Source organism: Eublepharis macularius, chromosome 5, assembly GCF_028583425.1.
Source record: "Eublepharis macularius isolate TG4126 chromosome 5, MPM_Emac_v1.0, whole genome shotgun sequence".
Classification (NCBI taxonomy): Eukaryota; Metazoa; Chordata; class Lepidosauria; order Squamata; family Eublepharidae; genus Eublepharis; species Eublepharis macularius.
Genome location: NC_072794.1, coordinates 87,150,398 through 87,174,374, shown reverse-complemented (window position 1 = coordinate 87,174,374; position 23,977 = coordinate 87,150,398). Strand labels below are relative to the sequence as shown.

Below are 23,977 nucleotides of genomic sequence, written 5' to 3'. Positions count from 1 at the left end.
GGGAATGGAGGGAATTCCAGCCCATCATAGGACGTTGATATTTTATATGACAGCAGCAGCTAGACTTTTGTATGCGCAAAAATGGAAAGTACAAGAAGTGCCAACTATTGAAGATTGGATCTACAAATTGCTGTACATGGCAGAAATGGATAAGATGACAAGAAAACTGAGAAATCTGGACTCAGGGCAGTTTAACACAGACTGGGAGAAGCTGAAACAATATCTGGAGAAGAAGTGGGAGGTGGGAGGAAAACTGTGGCAGTTTGAGAACTACTGAAGTATAATAAAAGTATAAAAGAGAGGGGTGTCTTTACCGGGGGAGGAAGAGATAAATGTGAATTTATAAGCAGTTAGATTAACAGATTGATATATATATGGATATATATAGGTTAATAGATAGAATGTTGATAGAAAATAATTAAGGATAAGGTTTAAATATGAGGATTGAGTAACCAACAATATTTTCTTTCTTTGATAAGATTTATATGCACCAAACTGAATGTATAGAAGAGTTAAATTGATGGAATATGTGATGAGCTATATAGAATTACCATAAAAAGATAGAATAAGTAATATATAGAGAATAAGTCAAATTGTTTGATTTAAATGTGAGATTTTTATGGTTTATGATATATAGGTTTATGATATCTAGAAATATTTAAAACTGGGATAAATTGTTTATCCAAGATGGAAATAAAGACTTACAGTTTGGGTATATAACAAGAAAAGTAGTTAAGGATATACTGCTTAATATAATGGAGAATGTATATCTGTTTTAGACAGAGGAATTTAATAGAAGCAAGGGAAAAGGGACAAAGGGTGGGAAAGCTGTTGGAAGTCAACAAAAGGGGGGGAAAGGGAGGGTTAGAAATGAAAAATTTGGGGGAAATTGAATGTAATGTAAAAATAATGGATTCTAACCCAATAAAAAAATTTTCAAAAAAAAAAAAAAGATCCAAAAGAAGCCCAGATCCGAAGATCTTGACTGTTCCACTGAACATGAATTACAGCACTTCTCCTTACGCCATATCTTTTCATTGTGCTTCTGTGCAGGAAGCTCCCAAAAACTCTCCCTAGGAAGAGCCAAAACTGGTAATGTGGAGCTCCTGCACTGTGAGTTGGACAAGGTCCTGCGTGAAAACACTGACATGGAGGATGACTTGGCCAGAAATGATGGCTCTTGAGACTGAGAGCAATTTCAAAAGTGATTTGAAGGTGAAGCATTTGATCTGAGACGCCTGCCAGAGGCATCATATCCACCATCGAAGTGGACATTTTCAAGGTTGATTTGGTCTGAGGGCCCAAGTTCTCCACTGTAGTAGATTTCTTTACTGCTGGACTAGCAACATTGGTCATTGCCTTCTCCCATCTCCCACAGCATGGTCTTGAGATGGGTAGCCCAATCTCCTCTGGCCATAGGCATAAACATCTAGCACTACCTATAATGCTCAACAATGTGTCCTTCACCCAAACACAGCAGGCACAAAGAATGACTGTTAGTCTTAGTCATCTTTGTCCTACACTCTTCACACTTAAATAGCATCTTCTCAACCATCATAACTAATTGAAGAGAACAAGGATGGTCGTCTTCAACTTCTGTTTATCTTATTTATTTATTTCAAATAAGTCTTCTGGAAATATCAGGAGCCAATACAAAAAGAGAAAAACTCCTCAAAAGCTGAGATAAAATTTTTACATCATGTGATATTTGCTAAGCACAAGCCAAAAGATCTGTTCTCTGTGGTAGCAAAAAACAAACAGGGTGGGTGGGTGTTGACCTCTCTGGATCATGTGACTGTTGCAGTGGGAAACCATCCTGGTGCACAATTCGAAGGGGGAGGGGTGACCCCCTCACAAGCCTTTAAGCTATAGACTCCTGTTCTCAGTGGCTGGCCTGCGCAAGCACAGTCCCAATGTGAGATTGCATTGAAGACTGATGATAAAGTAACTATTCCATCAAATAAGGAAACAATGGCAACTTAGAATCAAACAATACCCTGGGATGCTTACTCTAAGTAGATCTGCTTAGGAAGAGCTTCCCAATAAATTTGCTCTGGAAAAAGTGGACAATGTGACATCTACATATAACATGACCATTTCTTTAAAGAGAGACTCGTTTTCGTGCTGCAATACCTGGAAATGGAACATTAATTGGTGGTTTTGTTCCACATGTAGAGTAGGTTGATCACTGACTGTAATCTGATAACTGGACTGAAAGGCAATTACAGAAGTAGCAATTATCTGTTCCCTACCAGTCCTGAACAGCGTTGAAGGATTCTTCACAAGTAATATCATACATAAGGATAAATCCCATGGCTCCTCGATAATAGGCAGTGGTAATGGTCCTGTATCTTTCTTGTCCAGCAGTATCCTAAAAGAAAACAAACACTAGAATAATATAGGCATTAAATTTATGTTCCTAAGCTGAAAGCACTGTACACCCATTGATATCAGCATAAGAGCCATTTTATTTATTTGTTTGTTTTATTTACAAGATTTTTACTCCATCTTTCTGCCCTTATAGGGCCACTAAGATGGCTAACAAATTAAAAGAAATTAAAATCTCATCTTAAAAACCATTTAAATCAGTACATAGATACATCATTAAAACAATTTAAAACCAGAGCTTAAAATGAATACAAAAAATAAAAACAACAGTTAAAACATCAGGGAAGGTGGAGGGATCACTGAAAGAATGCCAAGCAAAATAAAAAGTCTTCACCTGTTGGCAGAAGATGGCAACAGGAGACTGTATTCCCTGGGCAGATGCAGTCTTATAGGAAAATATATACTTATTGATGTCTATGCTTTTATTGATTGTTAGCCTCCGTGTTGAGCAGAAAGTTGGCATGAGGAAGACTGGCTTTTCTGAAAACCGTGTCTCCTATGCCCCTGTAAGACTATGATTAATTCCAGTCCCCTTGGGAGCAGCTACTCTTTGCAAATAAATTTCAGAGTGGTAGTCATATAAGCGTCTAAATGCAAGAGAGGAGAACAATATCCCCCCATTGGAGAGAAAGGCAGGATGTAAATGAAATAAGTACATTAATAAATAAGCTTCTTACAGAAAATAAATAAATATTCTAAAACGAAAATTCTAATTGTTACATAGGTTTTTCTGTACCAAAGGCTGCTTTATCAGATCAGATGCATGAAATGTATCTTTGAAGTGTAACAAGAATCCTTTGCAAAGAGCGAATGCTTTTTATATTAAAAGGTGAGATCTAGTTCCTTTAGAAATTCAATTTTCCAATGAGAGTAGAAATTATCTACCTTCATTTCCCCTGCTTCTTTGTTCTGGCACTGATATGTGCCTTTGGAACAGTGGCTTCTATGCCCCCAGACACTGGAATCTGGATTTTGGAAAATGGATTTCTGTTCACAAACTCTACAACTGTGCTTTGTCTTGATTTTTACCATCTAGGAACAAAGATGGCTTTTTAGTTAATTTAGAAATCTTTTTGCCAGATAGTTAAATAAGAGAAGATAGGTAAATAGGGCAAATAAAAAGTATTATATGGGTAAATAAAACAGAGGAAAATGGGTATACTGGCTTGCCCTAAAAATATCCTGGGAGGTGAAGGATTTCTCGGATGTTTAAAGCAGCACAATGGGACCATCAACAAAGAAGAGATAAAGTGTATAACTGAGGTATGCAGTAAAAACGTACTTTTCGCCTTCACCACAAAGATGGACATGGGGAAAAAGACAAGATTGGAAACAGATCTTGCATGGTACCCTCATGTTGTCATGGAATTCTAACAGCACGACAGCATAGCGTGCAAACAAACCCTTTTTCTGATCATTGACAGGCTACAGAAAAAGGGGAAATAGAAAAATGTCTCTTTAGTGCTCTCTTTTCTCTACTTCCCCACATCCACCTCTCTGAATAGCAGCCAGCACTAGAGACTGTAATAAAGGAAATCTTCACCTCTGGGGTCTGATCTCATGCTCCTTTCTTCCATTGCCTTTAGAGGCTTTGCTTGGGCACTTCTCTACTCTCCTCACCTTGACAATCCCAGGGACTAGCACCTGTATTTGCATATTAGAGGACTGAGGAGTTTCACTGCTGCATCCCACTTTGGATCTCACTCTGGATAAATTTAATCAATTGGAGCAAATGGTGGGTTGCAGAGTTCAAATTACATGAACACTGCACATTTACAAAATGAAAACTGCACATATCTACTGCTATCACAGAAAACTGAGCAAAAAACCAAAGAAAAGTCATATCCTTGTTCCCTAAACTCTGTACATATCCTAAAGGATGTTAATTTAAGGTAGGCTACTGGAGTTGCAAGAAGTCAGAATTAGTTCATTACCTCAGTTCTCAGAGTTGAAATTTCTTCCATTGTCCCTTGATACATGGGTCGTTTTCATACATCCAACCTACTGTTACTGATTCTGCTTTTCCATTAGTCACTTATATTCTTTTTCCATGTATATTGTTTCATATCTTCCTCTTCGATACACACCTTAACGTGGTGAGGGGGTTTCAGTGTGTCAGTGAAGCTGAGAGCAACATCGTCAGGAGTGCAGGCTTGATCAAGAGACTAAACTTCTGGAAGAGTCACTCAAGGCGGAATGGTCAAAGTAGGGTACAAATGCAAAAATAAATAAATAAATAAAATTTTGATGAAGAATCAAAAATCTTGAAAGTGAAGTAAAAGCTGCACTCAAAGCAACTGAGAGAAACAAAGTACCTGGAGTAGATAGAATACCAATAGAGCTATTTCAATGAAGTCCCTCAAATTCTTAACAAGAATCTGTCAACAAATGTGGAAAATCAGACAATGGCCCACAGACTGGAAATGTTCAGTCTACATTCCAATTCCCAAAAAAGGTGATGCCATAGAGTGCAGCAACTACTAGACTATTACGTTAATTTTCCATGCAACCAAAGTGATGCTCAAAATTCTACCGTAAAGACTCTAACATATATGGAACAAGAAATGCCAGATTTTGAAGCAGCATTCAGAAAAGGAAGAGGCACTAGAGATCACACTGCAAATTTATGATGGCTAATGGAACATGCCAGGGAATTTCAGAAGAAAATCAGCCTGTGTTTTATAGATTACAGCAAAGATTTTGTGTGTGTGGATCATGAAAAGCTATGGAGAGTCTTAAAAGAAATGGGGTTGCCACAACATCTGATTGTTTTGATGCGCAACCTGTACTCTGGACAAGAGGCTACTGTCAGGACAGAATATAGGGAAACAGAAGGGTTTCCAATTGGCAAGGGTGTCAGACAAGAATGCATATGATCTCCCCATCTATTCAACCTCTATACAGAGTATATCATAAGGAAAGCTGGATTAGACCTAGAAGAAGGTGGAGTGAAAATTGGTGGAAGGAACGTTAACAATTTGAGATATTCAGATGACACCACATTACTGGCAGAAAATAGTGAAGACTTGAAATGACTACTGATGAAAGTTAAAGGAGAAAGTGCCAAAGCAGGATTACAGCTGAATGTCAAGAAGACAAAACCAATGACTACTGAGGAATTACACAACTTTAAAGGTGACAGTAAGGAAATTGAAATTGTTCAAGATTTTCTATTCCTTGGCTCAATCATCAGCCAAAAGGGAGACTGCAACCAAGAAATCAGAAGAAGATTGAGATTTGGAAGAACAGCTGTGAGGGAGCTAGAAAAGATCCTTAAAGATAAAGATGTCTGTCTGGGAACCAAGATCAAGATAATCCAAACTATGGTATTCCTCATTACTATATATGGATGTGAATGTTGGATGGTGAAGAAAGCTGACAAGAAGAAAATTGATTCATTTGAAATGTGGTACTGGAGGAGAGTTTTGTGTATACCATGGACAGCCAAAAAGACAAATAAGCAGGTACTAGATCAAATCAAGCCTGAATTCTCCCCAGATGCTAAAATGACAAAACTCCTGATCTCATCATGAGAAGACAAGATTCTCTGGAAAAGACAATAATTCTAGGAAAAGTGGAAGGCAGTAGGAAAAGAGCAAGATTTAAAACAAGATGGCTTGACTCAATAAAAGAAGCCGCATCCTCCAGTTTGCAGGATCGGAGCAAGTCCATTAATAATAGGATGTTTTGGAGGTCTTTCATTCATAGGGTCACAAGAGGTGACTTGATGGCACATAACACACACATACATTGTTTCATATATACATACTATAATCATATTTTCATATATGAATTTTTTCTTAAAATGCAGGAGTCATTCATTTAGTGCTTTCACAGATCTGAATTCTTTTCAGCTGATCTGTATGCATACAATGAATAGGGAGTAGGATCACAGCAGCCAGCTCTGTTCCCAGCCTTCAGGCATCTATTGAGACATATGCATACAGCCTATGTGCATACAACAGTAACACTCATAGGGAGAGGTTGCCAGGCTGAAAAACACAACATGGAAGCCTGAAAAGGCGCGTTCCAAATAGCATCAAGAGAGCTGAACATACTTCATGTGAATGAACCAGATCTACAAATGTAGATGTCCTTAGAGCAAGCAGCCTGATCTTCCAGTACACTATCACACATTTTGCTCCCATAAATGAAGTCTATCACGGTTAGGGGCAGTCATACTAACCTGGCAGCCTATGAAATGTCCCACTTCCCTGGTTTAAAACTTTTGCATTGTCTGTAAGCTTTTATATAATAAACTATGAAATTTTGCCCTGCAGTTCCATCTTGCAAGTACTGGTTTTCAAAGCACCATGATCACATTGTAACATGATGTTTATTTTATCCCCCACACAAGCCCCTTTCAGACATTCTAAGACCATTCAATGAACATGCAACAGAAGATGAAGCAACCCTATCCTAAGTATATTAATTGAAATGCATACATAAAGTCTATGTTGGCTTGCCAGCTCTGAGTTGGGAAATTCCTGGAGCCTGTAGAGGATGGGGTGTGCGGAGGGACCTCAGAAGGGTCTGATGCCATAGAGTCCACCTTATACAGAAGCCATTTTCTCCAGAGAAATTGATCGCTGCCATCTGGAGATCAGTTGTAATTCTGAGAGATCTCCGGGCCTCACATGGAGGCTGGCAACTTTAGTCTACATGCATACACATGAGTGCATATGACTCTCTCCACATTGTTGGGAACCTGCTTTTTCAGAGTTCCTTATTGTGTGGAGAGACCCCACAAGTGTTACTGTTATATGCACACTGGCTGTATGCACATGTCCCAATAAATGCCTGAAGGCTGGGGACAGAGCTTGTTTTTGTTTGGTTTTAATGTTTTTTATTATATTTTTTTTAATCTGTTGGCCACTTTGGTGGCCCTGATGAGGGCACAAAGTCAGTGTATGAATTGTGTAAATAAATAAATACATCCAAGTGCCATCACTAAGGCAGGCCAGGGGCAGGGGGAGCAACCAGGCATCCCTTGATCACATCTGGATCTACCACAACTGAGAATTATCTCCAGAACGAACAGTTTATATTGCGCTTTAATCATTCTCATGTTAGATTCCAATGCCTATGTGCTCCTTTTTATTTATTTAAAACATTTGTATGCCATCTTTCTACCCAACTAGAGATGATCACCCAAGGCAGCAAACATTAAAGCAAGTAAAAATTTTAAAACAACATTTTAAAACAATTTAAATTTAAAGCATTTTAAATAGCATAAAAATAATGACAGAATGAATATGAAAAGACTATGTCTCTTGTGCTCTTTGGAAGAGATTAGATTCTGTCATCCTATGCAGATTTATTGGCGCTATCATGGTGCTTTTAATCACTACAGTAGCTGGCTGTAGAAAAGGAGGATCCTTGTGTGAGTGACCGAAGGATGCATTTGCTACAACCTGGAGAAAAAAAACTTCTTTATCTCTTAGCAAAATGGAAATTTATACTCTACTTTTCAGGTACCAGTGCTTGCATAACAAAGATGCTGCTGCTATCTATCAAACAAGCATACCTTTATTTACATTCTGGAATCAGGGCAGAACACCTCATTGCAAGATACTCCTGTCAACTGTCAAATGGAAGTATATGGCAATATGTCTGTTTCCAGTTCTTTAGAACTGAAAGCCCTGCAGAAAGGAACATGACTTTATCTATTTTACCTTGAAATACAATTTAGGGAGGAGTTCTATACAATCGGAATGTCTTCTTCCAGCATTTTGAACACCAGTTTGTCCAAACAAATTATTTGGTTTGTGTTGCCATCCTTTAGGTTTGGAAGGGAACATTCAACAAATTACTTTGGAAGTAATGATCTTTTATTCAGCAGTATTTAAAGGATTGGTATAATTTTAAATGATCACAACAGATTGAGACACATCACCTATTTTCTATACAGAGGAAGAAAATATGAAACTTCCCTAAACCATCATTAGTGAATCCAGAGCCAAAGAATAGCCTGCAATGTCAATTGCTCTAATCACTGGCTGTGCTCCTTTAGCATTGTAGTTGTCTCTTTCCCCCCCTTTTTTTTGCTGCTTTAGCCAGGCAGCCTAAAACGAAATGGATGTCTTCACATATTCAAAATTTAACCAGGCCAAGAATGGTGGTTTCTTGTCAATAAAGATGACCTAATACTTGCAATCTGTTCTAGGTTTGATCATTGAATGGACTAGATCAGCAATTACCAATGTGGTGCCCAAGGATACCATGGCTCCTATCCATGTGTTTTCTGGTGCCCATTTTCTTCTTGCATCTTGGGGTAAAACCTAAAGAATTTCAAATGAAACAGGAAAAAAGAGAGCTTTGGGTCACTCCATACCATGTGATTGACTAGCAAAACACTGAGCTGATCCATAGCCATGTGCTTGGCTATAGACATAGAGCTTCTTGCATCTTTGAGCCTGGCAATCTCTCTCAGTCCCAGTGTAAGGAACAGTACTCTCTTTCCACTGGAAACTGAAACCAAACAACATATATCCTGTAAAGGACAAAGCTCATGCTTGCTTTCCTTCTATTACTTGGTATTATGATTGTCTGGGGTTCCTCGCTCTCTCTCCTTCTCTGTTACTTGCTCCAAGACAGTGAGTGGGTGAGAGTGCTGAGTTGCCTGGGGATGTGTATTTGTGAGGAATCTAATCCCCTTATGGGATTTCCTCCTTTTCTCCTCAAAACTCTTCCCTGAGACTTTGGGGGTTTGGGTAGAATCTGTCTCCACTCAAGGATTTATCTCCTCAAAACTTCTCTAGATGCTTGAGCCATCTAGAAGGGAACAAACACGACTTGCCTGAGCAATCTCCAGCTAGTAAGAATTCTCATTCCTGAATGCATGATGATGATGATGATGATGATGATGTCATTTATAGTCTGCCTTTCTCACTGAGACTCAAGGTGGATTACACAGTATGAGATTAGTACAATCAGTATAAAGTACATTTCAATAAGTATCAAGGACATTTCATAAACAATACCATAGGGTAAACAGATACAAGTTTAAAAGACATAGTATTAGCAAGAATCCAATACAGAGTAGAAAAAATACTGAAGCAGAACATAATCAATTCTAGGACTACATTAGACAACATGGAGCATTGGTGGTACATAGGAGTACATATTTAAAGCAGCAGATAATATGTAAGGCAATATAGTGATGAGGTCTATGGTCCCTAACTCATTAGTGAAGCATCTGAGACTCTCCTCCCTACAATACAGCTCTCCCCTTTGAGTAAAAAGCCTTTTTGAATAGTTCAGTTTTGCATTGTTTACGAAAAGCCAGGAGAGTGGGGGCTCTTCCGACTTCCTCAGGCTAGTCATTCCAGAGGATAGGGGTCGCCACAGAGTAAGCCCGTGTACGGGCTGCTACTGACTTCACCTGTGTGCAGCCTGGCACCTGCAGGAGACTTTGTTCAGATGAGCGAAGCCACCATGGAGAAGCATAGGGAGGCAAGAAGTCCAGTAGGTGTACTGGATGAAGGCCATGAAGAGTTTTGTAAGTGATAACCAATACCTTGAACTGCGCATGGTAACTAATGGGTAGTCAATGGAGTGACTGCAGGATGGCTGTGATGTTCATGCTCCTGCTCACTCCTGATAACAGTCGAGCTGCAGCATTTTGCACCAATTGGAGTCTCCTAGTTAGTTTAGACGGGAGACCTATTTATAGAGCATTACAATAGTCAAGCCTTAATGTTACCATAGCATGGATCCAAGTGGCCAGGTCAGCCGTGTCAAGAAGATAAGAAGCCACCTTCCAGGCTAGAGTGAGGTTGTAGTAAGCATTTTTTTACTGCTGCTTTAACTTGTTTTTCTAGTAATAACGCAGTATAACCCCTAGGCTCTTAACTGAGTCTGCAAGGGTCAGACAAACTCCATCAAAAGTGGGGAGCACAATGTTCTTCAATATCTCTGCTTTCCCAACAAGCATCACTTCAGTCTTGTCTGGGTTCAATTTCAATGTGTTGTTTTTCAACCATTTCACTACGGCTGTCAGGAAGCGATCTAAGATTTCCACTGCATCCTATGGGAACCTGGATAGCGAGATATAGAGTTGGGTGTCATCTGCATATTGATAACATCCAACTCTATAGCTGCGAATGAGTTCTCCTAAAGATTTTACCCAGAAGTTGAATAACATGGGAGATAAGATTGTGCCCTGCAAGACTACCCCGCAAGATAGTTGCATTCTAGAGACAGTTGATCTCCAACAGCCACCCTTTGAGTCCGCTCCAAGAGAAATGATTTAAACCAGTTCAGGGCACATCCTTTGATGCCCACTTCTGTTTCTAAGTGCCTCAACAAGATGGCATGGTCTACTGTGTCAAAGGCTGCAGACAGATCCAATAGAAGTAATAAGGAGGCATGGCCTTTGTCTATATTCAGACAGAGATCATCCACTAATGCTACTAGTGCTGTCTCTGTCCCATGCTCTGGTCTGAAACCTGACTGGAAAGGATCCAGACCACTAGAGTTATCCAGGAAGGTCTGGAGCTGGTTAGCTACTGCTCTCTCAATCACTTTACCCAGAGTTAGTGATTGATTTACAATAGACCTCAGTGGTTCACTTATGTGGTACTTACTTGATGTTAACAGCCAGGATGGGCAAGGATCAAGTGCACAAGTAGTGGTTTTCATAGACATCAAGATCCTGTTAAGATCTGTCATTGTAATTGGTAAGCTGGATGGTGCATTTATCATTTCTTCTATCTCACTTGCATTGCACCTAGCATCTAGATCAGAGTGTATTCATGCTATTTTATCAGTGAAAAACTTAGCAAAGGCCTCGCAGCTAATTGTCTGTTCTTGGGACTGTAAAGGTTTAGATTTAGGGGTTAAGAGGAGTCTGGATATCTTAAACAATTGGGATGGTCGTGAATTAGCCAACGCAATAGTTGCTGAAAAATGTTTCTTTGCTGCTTTTATTTCCACTTCATAGGTCCTCCAGTGGGTTCTGTAGCATGTTCTATCTGCTTCCACGCCTTTCTAGACGTCTTCCAACCCTCTTTAAGTCAGCCAGCTCCGTGGTAAACCACAGGGCCGGTGTCCGTCCCAAGGGCCGGAGTGGTCAACAAGGAGCAATGGTGTCAATAGCTTCAAGGAGCTTTGCGTTCCACACTCCTACAGCAGCTACCATGGGGCATTTGTCTGGGATTCGAAAATCCCCCAAGGCATTTTGGAATCTGGATGGATCCATGAGCCTTTGTGGGCAAATCATTTTAACTGGACCCCCAATTTTGTGGGGAGTTGGGGCTAGATTCACTTTCGCCTTCAGCAGATGATGGTCTGACCATGGTTCAGGCCGAACTTCCAATGTTGAAACAAGGTTTCCTCTTAAAGACTCAGAGCAAAATGTTAAGTCTAAGGTGTCACCTCTTTCATGTGTAGGGCCTGTCACAATTTGCGAGAGGCCCAGGGTTGCCAGGGAAGCTATAAATTCCTGAGCCGGACCTGACTTTGAACACTCAGCATGGATGTTGAAGTCTCCCAGAACAATAAGTCTAGGTATGTGTGTTTTCTTTGAGGGAAGATGCCTCTCATTTACAATGGGTGGTATTTCAAAATAGCCTAACAAGACATCATTTTACATATAGAAAGAATATTTATTCAGAGGCAGCTGTCTCTGTTTGACAATCCTTGGCATGTAACTTCTCAACATTTTGTGGACCACTCCCCATGGCAGATATTTTGTGGAATCCTACCCCCATGGCAGCCCTGCAGTTCAACAGTGTGGGTGCTCCTGTTCTCCAAAATGGGGATCAATCAGAATTTAGTTTACATTGGTGTATCTGAGAAGTAGTTGTGACATGCAACTCTAAAGTCTGCAAATTCTGAGTTGTGAAACTTTGACAATTGTCCAGTTTGTCTTAATTATAGACTAGGATCCATTCTACTCATAAAGAAAACACTGAAGTAAAGTGTCTTCAGTGGCTAAGCCTTGAAAGATGACAAGCATAAGGACAAATGTCACAACTTAATCCAATTCTCTATTCTGTGACTTTCTGAAGTCTGAGCACCTGCGGGAGAAAATAAAGTTCAATCTACATTGGCTCCCAATTTGCTTCCGGGACAAATTCAAGGTTCTGTTATTAACCTTTAAACCTATTTGACCTTCTCCCATGTGATCCTAACTGTGATCCTTCAGAGGTGATGTTTTGGGTGCCCCCACCATCTGAGGCTAGATGGGTGACAATCCAAGAAAGAGCCTTTTCTGTCATGGCACCAAAACTTTGGAACTCCCTCCCCAGGGAGATTTGCCTGTCTTCCTCTGTCATTGTCTTCTGCCAGGTAAAGAATTTTTTTTATTTGTTTGGCATATCCCCAGTAAATTATTTTTTGCCCTTCACCTTGATTTTGTGTGTTTGTTTATATGTCTATATGTTTTTATTTTATGTATATAAACATGTATTTATGTTTCATTGTATGCATTTTAAATGTTATTTTAATGTTTTAATCATCTGTTGTTCACCACCTGGAGAACTCTATTTTAGGTGGAAAGGAAGCACATAAATGTTTTAAATAAATAAATAAAGCAACTTGAAGATAACCAGTCTGAAGCACCTGGGTGTCCCAGAATCACATAGGAGAATACTTGTTTGATAAGCTCACACTGGGGGAGAATAGCTGAGCTAATTTGTGTATGAAAATTGTTGCCCAAGAATAACATTAGTAAATATATATATATATTTAAAACGGTCTTCATCCTTGGTTGTACTAGTCTTAATTTTAAAATCCTTACTTGATGAAGGAAGGACCCTCCATGGGTGTTGCCAAGCACTAATCCCTATTACCTACCTCTTACCATATCAGCTGGAACACACTATCCAATCTGCAATGGAAGCCTTTAATTTAACTAATAACTTGAACACATCAAATTGGGAATTCCACAAAGCTACTTACAAATTATATAGTGATTTCATACAAAGCTATTGCCACCTGGGTATTCCAGGCCCATTTTTTGAGGCTCTCAGCTTACTGGCTTTGGATGACAGCATCTAATCTTTTCAAAAGAGCCAAAAGGCATTGTTTTTACATATGGAGGGAGGGAAAGAAACATGTAGCCAATATTACGCCTGATTATTAATAAAAAAGAAACTTGTTCCTCTCTGAATGTCCTACAGAAAAGTGTCAGGTCCAGTGTATATCTAAACTGTACTGACTCCATTTTCTAATGCTTCTAGTGTTTAAGTGCTTTCTTCCCAGGTGCACCAGTTCCCAGGCAGCATTCCCACCGGAGGCGACTGTTTTGTCTAACACCGTTCCACCAAGCATTGGCCTTGAAGGAGAGCAGCTTCCCAGGACTGAGAGATGTTGTTTTGAGAACTGTGGGGGGAGGCAAATCCAGATGGGTATTGTTACTCTGTACCTCATGCTTTGCCCTTCATTGGTAACAATGACTATGTACCATCCTGAGTCTCCTATTCAGGACAGTGGACTATAATGGACCTTTTCTGCAGTAAAGTTTCCTTGTTCAATCAATGGACTCCTGTTTGCTTTTGAAAGGGAACCTGTAGGAAGCGCCTTATCTAGCCACAAGCTGACATTTTTGTTACCAATCATGCCTGAGTCGGGCCCAGCGGAATCCAAGGTTGTCCCGGACAGGGATCCTTTGTTTGATCCGTATGCGTCCCCCGACAGTCAAACAGTGCAACCCCAAGAATCTCATGTGCCAGCCGGGGCTGGAGCTTCGACGTCTACATCGCCTCTCATCGACCTCAGCAGTGAGGGGACAAGGCCGACGGCTACCGCTCTCCCCTTGATCTCGTTACCCACCCCGTCGGAGTGGGGAGCCAGACCCCGAGAAACGCGAGAGCGCCGGGCCGGAGGGCTTCATCCAAGAATTTCGATGGACGGACGCCGAAGCCTAGAGACTGTCCCTGAGCTGGATAGCAGCCAACCGTGGCTGTTTTGGAACAGGACGGCCGAACAGACGGACGGGAACACATCTCGCCGCGGCGCCCTGAGTTGGGATTATTCGGAACTTGTCCCATGGAAAGAGCCAACGGAAGTTCCTGAACAAAGTTGGGTGCAAATGCAAGGTCGCACCCATGCTGTAGATTCCGGCATCTCGGCAGTGACGGGCCTAGCCAAAGGAATTCTAGCAGCGAGATCACGAGTCGATCAAGGAGACCCTCCGCCTTGGGGGCCGTTTTCCCCGGTGAGTACAACCGAGGGAGGTTCCGTGATGGGGCAACCGGGTCATAGCCGAATGCAACAGTTGGAGGCTAGGCTGATTGATATGGAGGAAAGTTTGGCTCATGCCATTCACCTAATCTCAGCGATGGGGGCAGGGGAGAGAATCTCACCTGAAGAAATGGCGGTACAAATCGCCACCCTCCAAAGTGTCATGTCCTATCCAGTGGAGGACGCCCCGCAGCAGCCGCTACCTTCGGGAGAGGAGGAATACTATCCGGGAGAACCGGGAGAATCGCCCGCGGAACTCCCTAGGATAGACGTAACTCCGCCGGGCGGGGATACTCCAGCTGAGGCACCTGGAGAGACTCCGACGGAAACCCCAAAATCGGACGGGGATCCATCTCCCAAGGAGACTCCAGCAGAGGAGCCTAGAGAGGAGGAAGAAGGGCCAACCCGTCCAACCGAAACGACGGTGATACCCCCTCCCGCTTCTCCAACGACAGTTCGGCCGGATCAGACGGAAGAGCCCCCGGCCCCTTCAGAGGAGGAACGACCGCTAGAAGTGGTTCCCATTCAACAGACCCCGAGCGCCCCGACGCCACAAGATCAGCCTTTGCGTCCCAGAGACACGACGCCGAGAGGGGTAAGCCCGCACGGCCCACCACCCATCAGGACTTCGCCGCTGCGGCCCCTTCCGCTTCGACCGCAACTAACTCCTTCGCAGCAACCGATACGTTTGCCACTTGAGCAGCCCGTAATACCACCTCCGAACCAACCGGTGGGGCCTACACCACTACGACCCCACCAACCCGTCCCTCAGCGGCCGGTCATTACTCAGCCGCACCGGCCACCTCCACCTCAACCGCTACTGCCAGCACCTCCTGTATTGCCACCAGCCAGACCGAGATTGCAGCCGCCTGCCCGACCACGACTGCAGCCACCGGCCCAGCCGAGAGCACCACCGCCAGCCCAGCCGAGAGCACCACCGCCAGCCCAGCCAAGGCCGCTACCCCCAGCTCAACCGGTGATGCTGCCGCCAGCGCAACCAGCACTGCTACCACAACCGGGTCCCCCCACACCTCAAGTGCCATTGATGCTTCCGACGGACTTCTACCCAGCACCGGCTCCGAGGCAAGACCTCCCGATGGGTTGGGTGAAACTGGAAGCTACTTTTGATGGGGATCCCTCCAAACTGGGATTTTTCCTAGTGCAAGTCGTGCAATTCTTCAACCGGTGGGGACACCTCTTCGGCAGCGAGGCCAGTCAAATTGAACATCTTGGCTCCCGCTTACAAGGCAAAGCAGCGGACTGGTATGTAGGACTATATAATATCGGGGCCCCAGAACTCAATACTCTCCAGGGGTTGGTGGATGCTATTCGAGCGCAATATGAAGACCCCTTAGAGGAAACCAGGGCCCGAACAGAATTGCAAGCCATTAAACAGGGCAGCATGTCGGCGAGAGACTATATCACGAAATTCCGACAATTGGCTGCCAAATGCCCTAGGTGTGAGGAGTCCACCAAAATCATTCTGTTCAAGCAAGGACTAAACCTGAGACTTTTGGACAGAGCCCTCATGCAGGACAATCCCCCTACGTTGTTAGGCTGGATCCAACTTGCATGCGAAGTTGAGAATCGCATTTTGGAAGTCCGTTTGGTTGAACAACAACAACAAACGGGACAAAGAAGACCCTTGACTTTACAGAAGGGAGGACGGGGAGCTGGGTACGCCACCCGTGGAGCGAGAGATGCTAGATGGCAACAAGGGCTGTGTTTGCAATGCGGACAAGCCGGTCACTTTGCAGCACAATGCCCCTACCGGCCTGTGCAAAGACCTCCGCTTCAACTACGGCGCCCAACCCTTGCTCCATTTCCTACTCTCCAACGCCCGATTCCCGCACCACGAGCGAACAGAGGCCGCGGCGCTTCCCAAAGGCCCGCCTCAGAGAGAGGACTAGAAGCGGAAGAAGTTATGGAATACGACCCCGCTTCCCCAAACGCAGAAGTCAATCCAGAAAGCCCCCAGTCGGGAAACGAGATGGATCTGTCGTAAAAGGGCCCAAACGACAGATCCGCCCCAAGCCCGTTCCTGCACGGAACCGGCCGCCCGGGTCCATCTTATTCATGCCAGTGACTCTAATCAACCCAGAGAGAAAAATGCACATCCGAGTGCAAGCCCTTATCGACTCGGGCTGTTCGAGAGACATCATCGCCCCAGCTCTAGTCAATGGACTAGTCTTACCAACTCGGGAATTACAAAATCCAGTAATCTTTGAACAAATGGATGGCACCAATATGAACCCTGTTACCACTGAGACCATCCCAGTGATCACAGGCCTGGGACAACATTGGGAAAAGAGGTCTTTTGTCATCAGCTCCACTGCCAAATACCCGTTAATTCTAGGCAGCAAATGGCTATGTGATCACAATCCCTACATAGACTGGGCCCAAGGTTGCATCACCTTCAGTCATGCCAACTGCAAAAATCACCGTTGGAACCAAAACTGGGGCAATGATCCAACTCACACTGAAAACGCCCTTCTTACTCAAGAAGAAATCAACCAAATACCCGAACCGTATTGGCCTTTTCTAAACGCTTTTTCCGAGGAGGAAGCTGATACTCTACCCCCGCACCGACGAACGGACTGTGCGGTGGAAATTTTACCCGGAGCCTCACTGCCCAAAGGACGACTCTATCCCATGAGTCTCCATGAACGAGAAGAGCTCCGGAAATTCATCGACACCAACCTCCAACGAGGGTTCATCCGCCCAGCCAACAGCCCCCACGCCGCTCCGGTTCTCTTCGTGAAAAAGAAGGATGGGGGACTACGACTATGCACGGACTTTCGAGGACTTAATGCAGTGTCCACCAACAACGCCTATCCTATACCACTCATCCGAGACCTTCTCAACGTCGTGGCCCAAGGTAAGATCTTTACAAAATTAGACTTAAAAGATGCTTACTTCCACGTCCGTATCAAGGCAGGGGATGAGTGGAAAACCGCATTTAATACGCCCCTCGGACAATATGAATACCTAGTTATGCCTTTTGGATTGACGGGAGCCCCGTCTGTATTTATGTCCATGATAAACGAAGTTCTGCACGAATTTCTGTACAAAGGGGTGGTGGTGTACCTTGATGATGTCTTAATTTATTCGGACACAGAGGAAGAACATATTCAAATGGTACAAAAGGTCCTGGCCACCTTGATGAATAATAAACTGCCCATCAAGTTGTCCAAATGTGAATTCCATAAAACCGAACTCACTTACCTTGGGTATTGCATCTCCCAAGAGGGTTTAAAAATGGATCCAACCAAAATACAAGCGATTCAAGAATGGCAAACACCCACCACCCGTAAAGAACTACAATCCTTCCTGGGTTTTGCCAACTTCTATAGAGACTTTATAGCAAATTTCGCCCAAATCACGCTCCCCTTAACAGAATTGTTGAAAACAAAAGATAAAGGGGACCAAGCTAAAAAACCCTCCTCCAAACTACAATGGACCTCCGATTGCCAAACTGCTTTCGAATGCCTGAAAAAGCAATTTGTAACGGAACCCATCCTCTCCCACCCCAACGAACAGTCCCCTTTCGTAGTGCAAGTCGACGCCAGCGATACGGCAATAGGGGGAGTTTTACTGCAGAAGGGGGAGGATGGAAAATTGCGGCCTTGTGCGTTCTTGTCTAGAAAATTTTCGGAGGCGGAAAGGAATTGGAATGTGTGGGAGAAGGAGGCTTTTGCAGTAAAAGCAGCCCTTACTAATTGGAGACATTGGCTGGAGGGGGCGCGATACCCCTTCGAGGTCTGGACAGATCATAAAAATCTGGAGGCCCTCCGAAGCCCACGCAGACTGAATGCCAAGCAATTGCGATGGGCGGAATTCTTTTCCAAATTCAACTTCACTCTAAATTATCTCCCGGGCAAAACTAACTTTTTGGCGGACGCCCTATCGCGCATGCCCCAACACAGGAGCAAACGGGAGGAGACTGTCGACACGGTCTTCTCGCCTACGCAACTTGGGGGCGTGGTGACTACTCGCAGTCGAGCCAAACAGCCCCTCCCGGCCAACCAGGAGTGGAAATCGAAATTTAAAACTGAGGTGGAAAAGGAGGGGGATAAGGCTCCGCGAAACAAACTGGTCCAATCCCCACAGGGGGATTGGCTAGCTGGGAGCAAGTTTTATGTCCCAGACAGCCTCAGGCTGGAGGTCTTGCAGCGCTGTCATGATGCTCCCACTGCTGGTCATTATGGGTATCTGAAAACATTGCATCTAATCCAAAGGCAGTTCTGGTGGCCGGGCATGCGCAAAGACATTTCCCAATATGTTAGTTCCTGCCCCGTTTGCCTCAGCGCCAAAACCAGAAAAGGAAAACCTCCGGGTCTCCTGCAACCATTGGAAACACCCAACAGACCTTGGGAAATAATATCTATGGACTTTATCACTGATCTACCTATTTCAAAAGGACATAATTGCATTTTAGTCGTGGTAGATCTGTTCTCCAAACAAGCTCATTTTATTCCCTGTACTGCTATACCCACCGCTCGAAAACTAGCAGATTTATTTTTAAAACACATCGTAAAATTACATTCTTTTCCGTCCAAGGTGATTTCGGATCGCGGCGGACAGTTCGTTGCCAACTTCTGGCGGGAGCTTTTGAGAATGTTGAATATTGAGCAAGGCATCAGCTCAAGCCACCACCCACAAACCGATGGACAATCCGAAAAAACAAACCAGATACTAGAACAGTTTCTTCGTTGCTACATTAATTTCCAACAAGATAACTGGGTAGACCTTCTCCCTCTGGCCGAATTCTCATATAACAACAGTGTACACGCTTCAACTGGAGAGGCCCCTTTCAAAATTGTCTATGGAGCTCACTTCAATCCCTTCCCGTTGGACGCTCCCCCTCTCCATTCCTCTAATTTGCCAGATGTATCTTCGTGGTGGGGGGAGGCGGCGCAACAATGGACTCTTATTAAGAAACATCTTGAAAAAGCCAAACTGGATTACAAAAAATACGCAGATCGCCATCGTGTGGCCGAATGGGATTTACAACCTGGAGATCATGTGTATATTTCCACAAAGAACCTGAAACTAGCTCAGACAAGCCGCAAACTCGCTCTGAAATTCCTGGGACCTTTCCCTGTGCGCAAAATAATAAATAAAGTGACTGTTGCTGTAACTTTGCCCAAAAACTTACGCCACGTACATGATACGTTCCACGTCAGTCTTTTAAAAAGAGCTCCTACCGATGACAAGTGGCACATCAAAGCTCCACCCATTCCAACTTTAATTGACGACCAAATACACTATGAGGTACAACAAATTTTGGACTCTAAACTCAAACGAAATCAGCTTTTTTACCTCATTAGATGGAAGGACTTTGATTCTGGGTACGATGAGTGGGTGAACTCTGTACATGTTCATGCTCCTAGATTAACCAAAGCTTTTCATACTCGCTACCCATATAAACCAGGGGGGGATCTGTTTTAAGGGGGGCAGAATGTCAGGTCCAGTGTATATCTAAACTGTACTGACTCCATTTTCTAATGCTTCTAGTGTTTAAGTGCTTTCTTCCCAGGTGCACCAGTTCCCAGGCAGCATTCCCACCGGAGGCGACTGTTTTGTCTAACACCGTTCCACCAAGCATTGGCCTTGAAGGAGAGCAGCTTCCCAGGACTGAGAGATGTTGTTTTGAGAACTGTGGGGGGAGGCAAATCCAGATGGGTATTGTTACTCTGTACCTCATGCTTTGCCCTTCATTGGTAACAATGACTATGTACCATCCTGAGTCTCCTATTCAGGACAGTGGACTATAATGGACCTTTTCTGCAGTAAAGTTTCCTTGTTCAATCAATGGACTCCTGTTTGCTTTTGAAAGGGAACCTGTAGGAAGCGCCTTATCTAGCCACAAGCTGACAAAAAGTACAGTATTGATGCAAAAAAAAATCAATAACAAATTAAAACATAATAGCAGCCTCCAAAAATTTAGGCTTTTGACTCTTATTAAGTTATTATTAGAGAAGGGCATGAACAGAAAAAAAACCCCGAACATGATGTTCATTGTTTGTTGCCATCCACGAACATGGCCCTGTTCATGAACATGTTCGTGGTTGGCTGTTCGTGGGGGCCAGCAGGCTCTCCTCCAGCCATCATCCAAGTTTGGTCAAGATCCCTACTGCACCACTCCCAGAAACCTGACCTGAGCAGGCACCAGGAAAGGTACCAATAATAAATAACAGCTTGGCTCCAGAGCCTGGCAGCAGCCCTGGAACTTGAAGGGGTAGATCCCTACCTCACCACTCTCAGAAACCTTACCTGAGCAGGCAGCAGAAAAGGTACCAATAATAAATAATAGCATGGCAGCAGCCAAGGCCTCCTGACAGCATCCCTGGAATTTGAAGGGGTAGATCCCTATCTCACCACACACAAAGAACATTCAAGCTCCAATGCACTCTCTCTAGCAAAATGCACTCTCTCTCCCTCTCCACTGTCTGCAAACTAAGCCAGAGCTGGGAGCCCCCCTCCCCCCTGGTCTTTGCTCCCTTGTAACAAATTTGGAGCTCCACACTTGAAAGGAAGACCTGCCTATCAAGCTAAACTGGGCTTAGATTGGGGTTTCCAGGGCAACAGCAGGAGTTCAGGCAGAGTTCAGACAATCCCTGCCTAAGTTGCCAAGGGAATTGATTGCAGGTGCCAGACTGTCTGGCTTGACGAACAGCAACAAAGGAGGCTTGCAACGACCACCTGTTTGTTTGGAATGGGGCCTCACAAACAGCTTGTTCGCAAACAGCAGATTGGGCTGTTTGTGGCTTTTTTTTGTTCGTATTGCTGTTTGTGCCCATCTCTAGTTATGATCCATTTGGACAGACACAACTTTTCTGGTAACAAATTTTTCAGACTACTTATTTATTTATTATTTATTTATGTCATTTATAGTCCGCCTTTCTCACTGAGATGCAAGGCAGATTACACAGTATGAGATTAGTACAATCTGTATCAAGTACATTTCCATACAGTATCAAGGATATTTCCATAAACAATGCCATAGGGTAAATAGATACAAGTTTTAAAAATATAGCATCAGCAAGAATCCAATACAAAGTAGAAGAAAATGCTGAACAGAACATAACCACTTCTAGGAGTGACATAATCACTTTCTAGGAGAAAATGCTGAACAGAACATAACCACTTCTAGGAGTGACATAATCACTTTCTAGGAGAAAATGTTGAACAGAACATAATCACTTCTAGGAGTGACATAAAGCAAGCATAAAGCACAGGTAGTAGGTAGGAGTACATATTTAAAGCAACAGATATGTAAGGCAACGTAGTGGCGAAGTCTATGGTCCCTGGTCCCTAACTCATTAGTGAAACATCTGAGACCCCGTCCCTACAATAAAGCCCTCCCATTTGAATAAAAAGCCTTTTTGAATTATTCGGTTTTGCATTGTTTGTGGAAAGCCAGGAGAGTAGGGGCTCTCCTGACCTCCTCAGGCAGGTCATTCCACAGGGTAGGGGCCACCACAGAGAAAGCCTGTGTACAGACTGCTGTTGAGTTCGCCCATGTGCAGCCTGGCACCTGCAGGAGACCCTGTTCAGATGAGTGAAGCTGCCGTGGAGGGACAAAGGGAGGGAGGCGGTCCCATAGGTATGCTGGACCAAGGCTGTGAAGAGCTTTGTATGTAATAATCAGTACCTTGAACTGAGCACAGTAACTGATTTATTTATTTATTATTTTCTTTGGATTTCTATTCCACCCTCCCCACGAAGGGCTCAGGGTGGCTAGGTAGCCAATGGAGTGACTGTAGGATAGGAGAGATGCTCATACTCCTACTTGCTCCTGATCACAGTCGAGCTGCAGCATTTTGCACTAATTGGAGCCTTCTAACTTAGATGGGAGACCTATGTATAATGCATTACAATAGTCAAGCCTTGATGTTACCATAGCATAGATCCAGGTGGCCAGGTTGGCCATGTCGAGATAGGAAGCCATCTTCCAGGCTAGAGTGAGGTTGCAGAAACCATTTTTTGTGGCTGCCTTAACTTGTTTTTCTAGCAGTAGCACTGGATCCAGTATAACTCCTAGGCTCTTAACCAAGTCAGCAAGGGTCAGACAAACTCTAGTGAAAGTGGGGAGTACAATATCATTCAAGATCTCTGCCTTGTACTTGCATTACCAGTTTCATAACAGGGATGCTTCATTAGTTAGTTGGTGGGACCTTTGCTTTAAAACAAAACAAAACAAAACTCAAAAGCTAAGGCTTCACAACTTGTACCTGAGGTAAGGTCAAGTGGCAAGCATTTAGGTTAAAATTTTATTTACCTTTGAATAAGCATCCCAACCAGTGGGATGCTAAGCCAATTAGTTTGAAGACTTAAATGGCAATGCTCTATGACTAAGCAAAGCTCACTTCTTGATTAGTGAGAAGAAGCATATTCAAGCAAAGTTAAGTTTCGGCCCAGGTAATTAATCACTGAAGAAATGTGGTGAGAAGCTGTTGCTGAGAAGGGAAATGCAGTGTTTTTCAGAATTAGTAGCATGAATTTTGCAATCCAGTTTGTCTCAGGGGAATTAATGGCAGTGCATGGAGAGCTTTGAGCAGCTCTCCCATTCAAGAGTTGTCCAGGTGTGTTGAACAGCAGTAAGACTGCTCTGTGTGTCATGTGCATTCGGACTAGTCTCCAGCACATAGAACAAGAGTCATACCATTTGCTGAAAAGGGACAGCAGCAGTGATCAGTTCCCCTTTATTTATTTTTTCACTCCCCCATGACGTTTCTCTTTTAAAAGCTGTTCCTTCAGTGGAGAGGTTCAGTAAGGAAACACTAGTTTAGCCTTGTCGAATCAATAACAGGCAAGAAAGCCCCAGTGACTCTGAATTGTGTGGTACTTTTGGTACATTTTGTATTTTTCATTCTTGCCCAACAGCCTAGACAAACAAACATTCTCTTCAGTGTTCTGGAAAAAAATGAAATTGAAAAATATCATTCACGGTGCTGTGAGAAAAGCCAAAGCCACCTCATCCCCTCCAGGGCTGATGGGCATCTTTATAGTTCTGCTTTTAAAATGGGCCAGAACAAACTGAGAGAGCTATGAGTAGATCTTCACAGCATCTTAGGAACTGCATAGAGTCTACTGCACGGGGACAGGAGAGAGGGCTTATTCCTTCCATTTTTGTTAATTCCCCTTCATCGCTTGCTGCTGTTATTCTTGGAAAGAAAAAAGTGTGTGTGGGGGGGATATTGTAATGAATCCTGCAAATTTCACAAACTAGTTATGAATTTCCCCATTTTTCCAAGGTTTCGCCCTCTTTCTATGCCTTTCTGTTTCTCTAGCAAGCCCCTCCGTCCCCAGACACTTAAAGCTCCTGCTGGGCTTTTGGACTTGGAACCAGTGACCATGTGGCTGATGGAGATTTCACTTTTCTCTTCAGATAGAG

The 23,977-nt window shown here is 43.5% G+C and overlaps 1 protein-coding gene across 1 annotated transcript in view; it reads right to left on the bottom strand.

Moving 5' to 3' along the window:
- Positions 1–23,977, bottom strand: part of RAB3B (RAB3B, member RAS oncogene family) — a 158,054-nt gene that overhangs the window by 42,209 nt on the left and 91,868 nt on the right. The window contains exon 3 of the mRNA XM_054979046.1: positions 2,253–2,371. Within this exon, the coding sequence (XP_054835021.1) occupies positions 2,253–2,371 (119 nt within the window). The remainder of the gene's footprint in view (positions 1–2,252; positions 2,372–23,977) is intronic.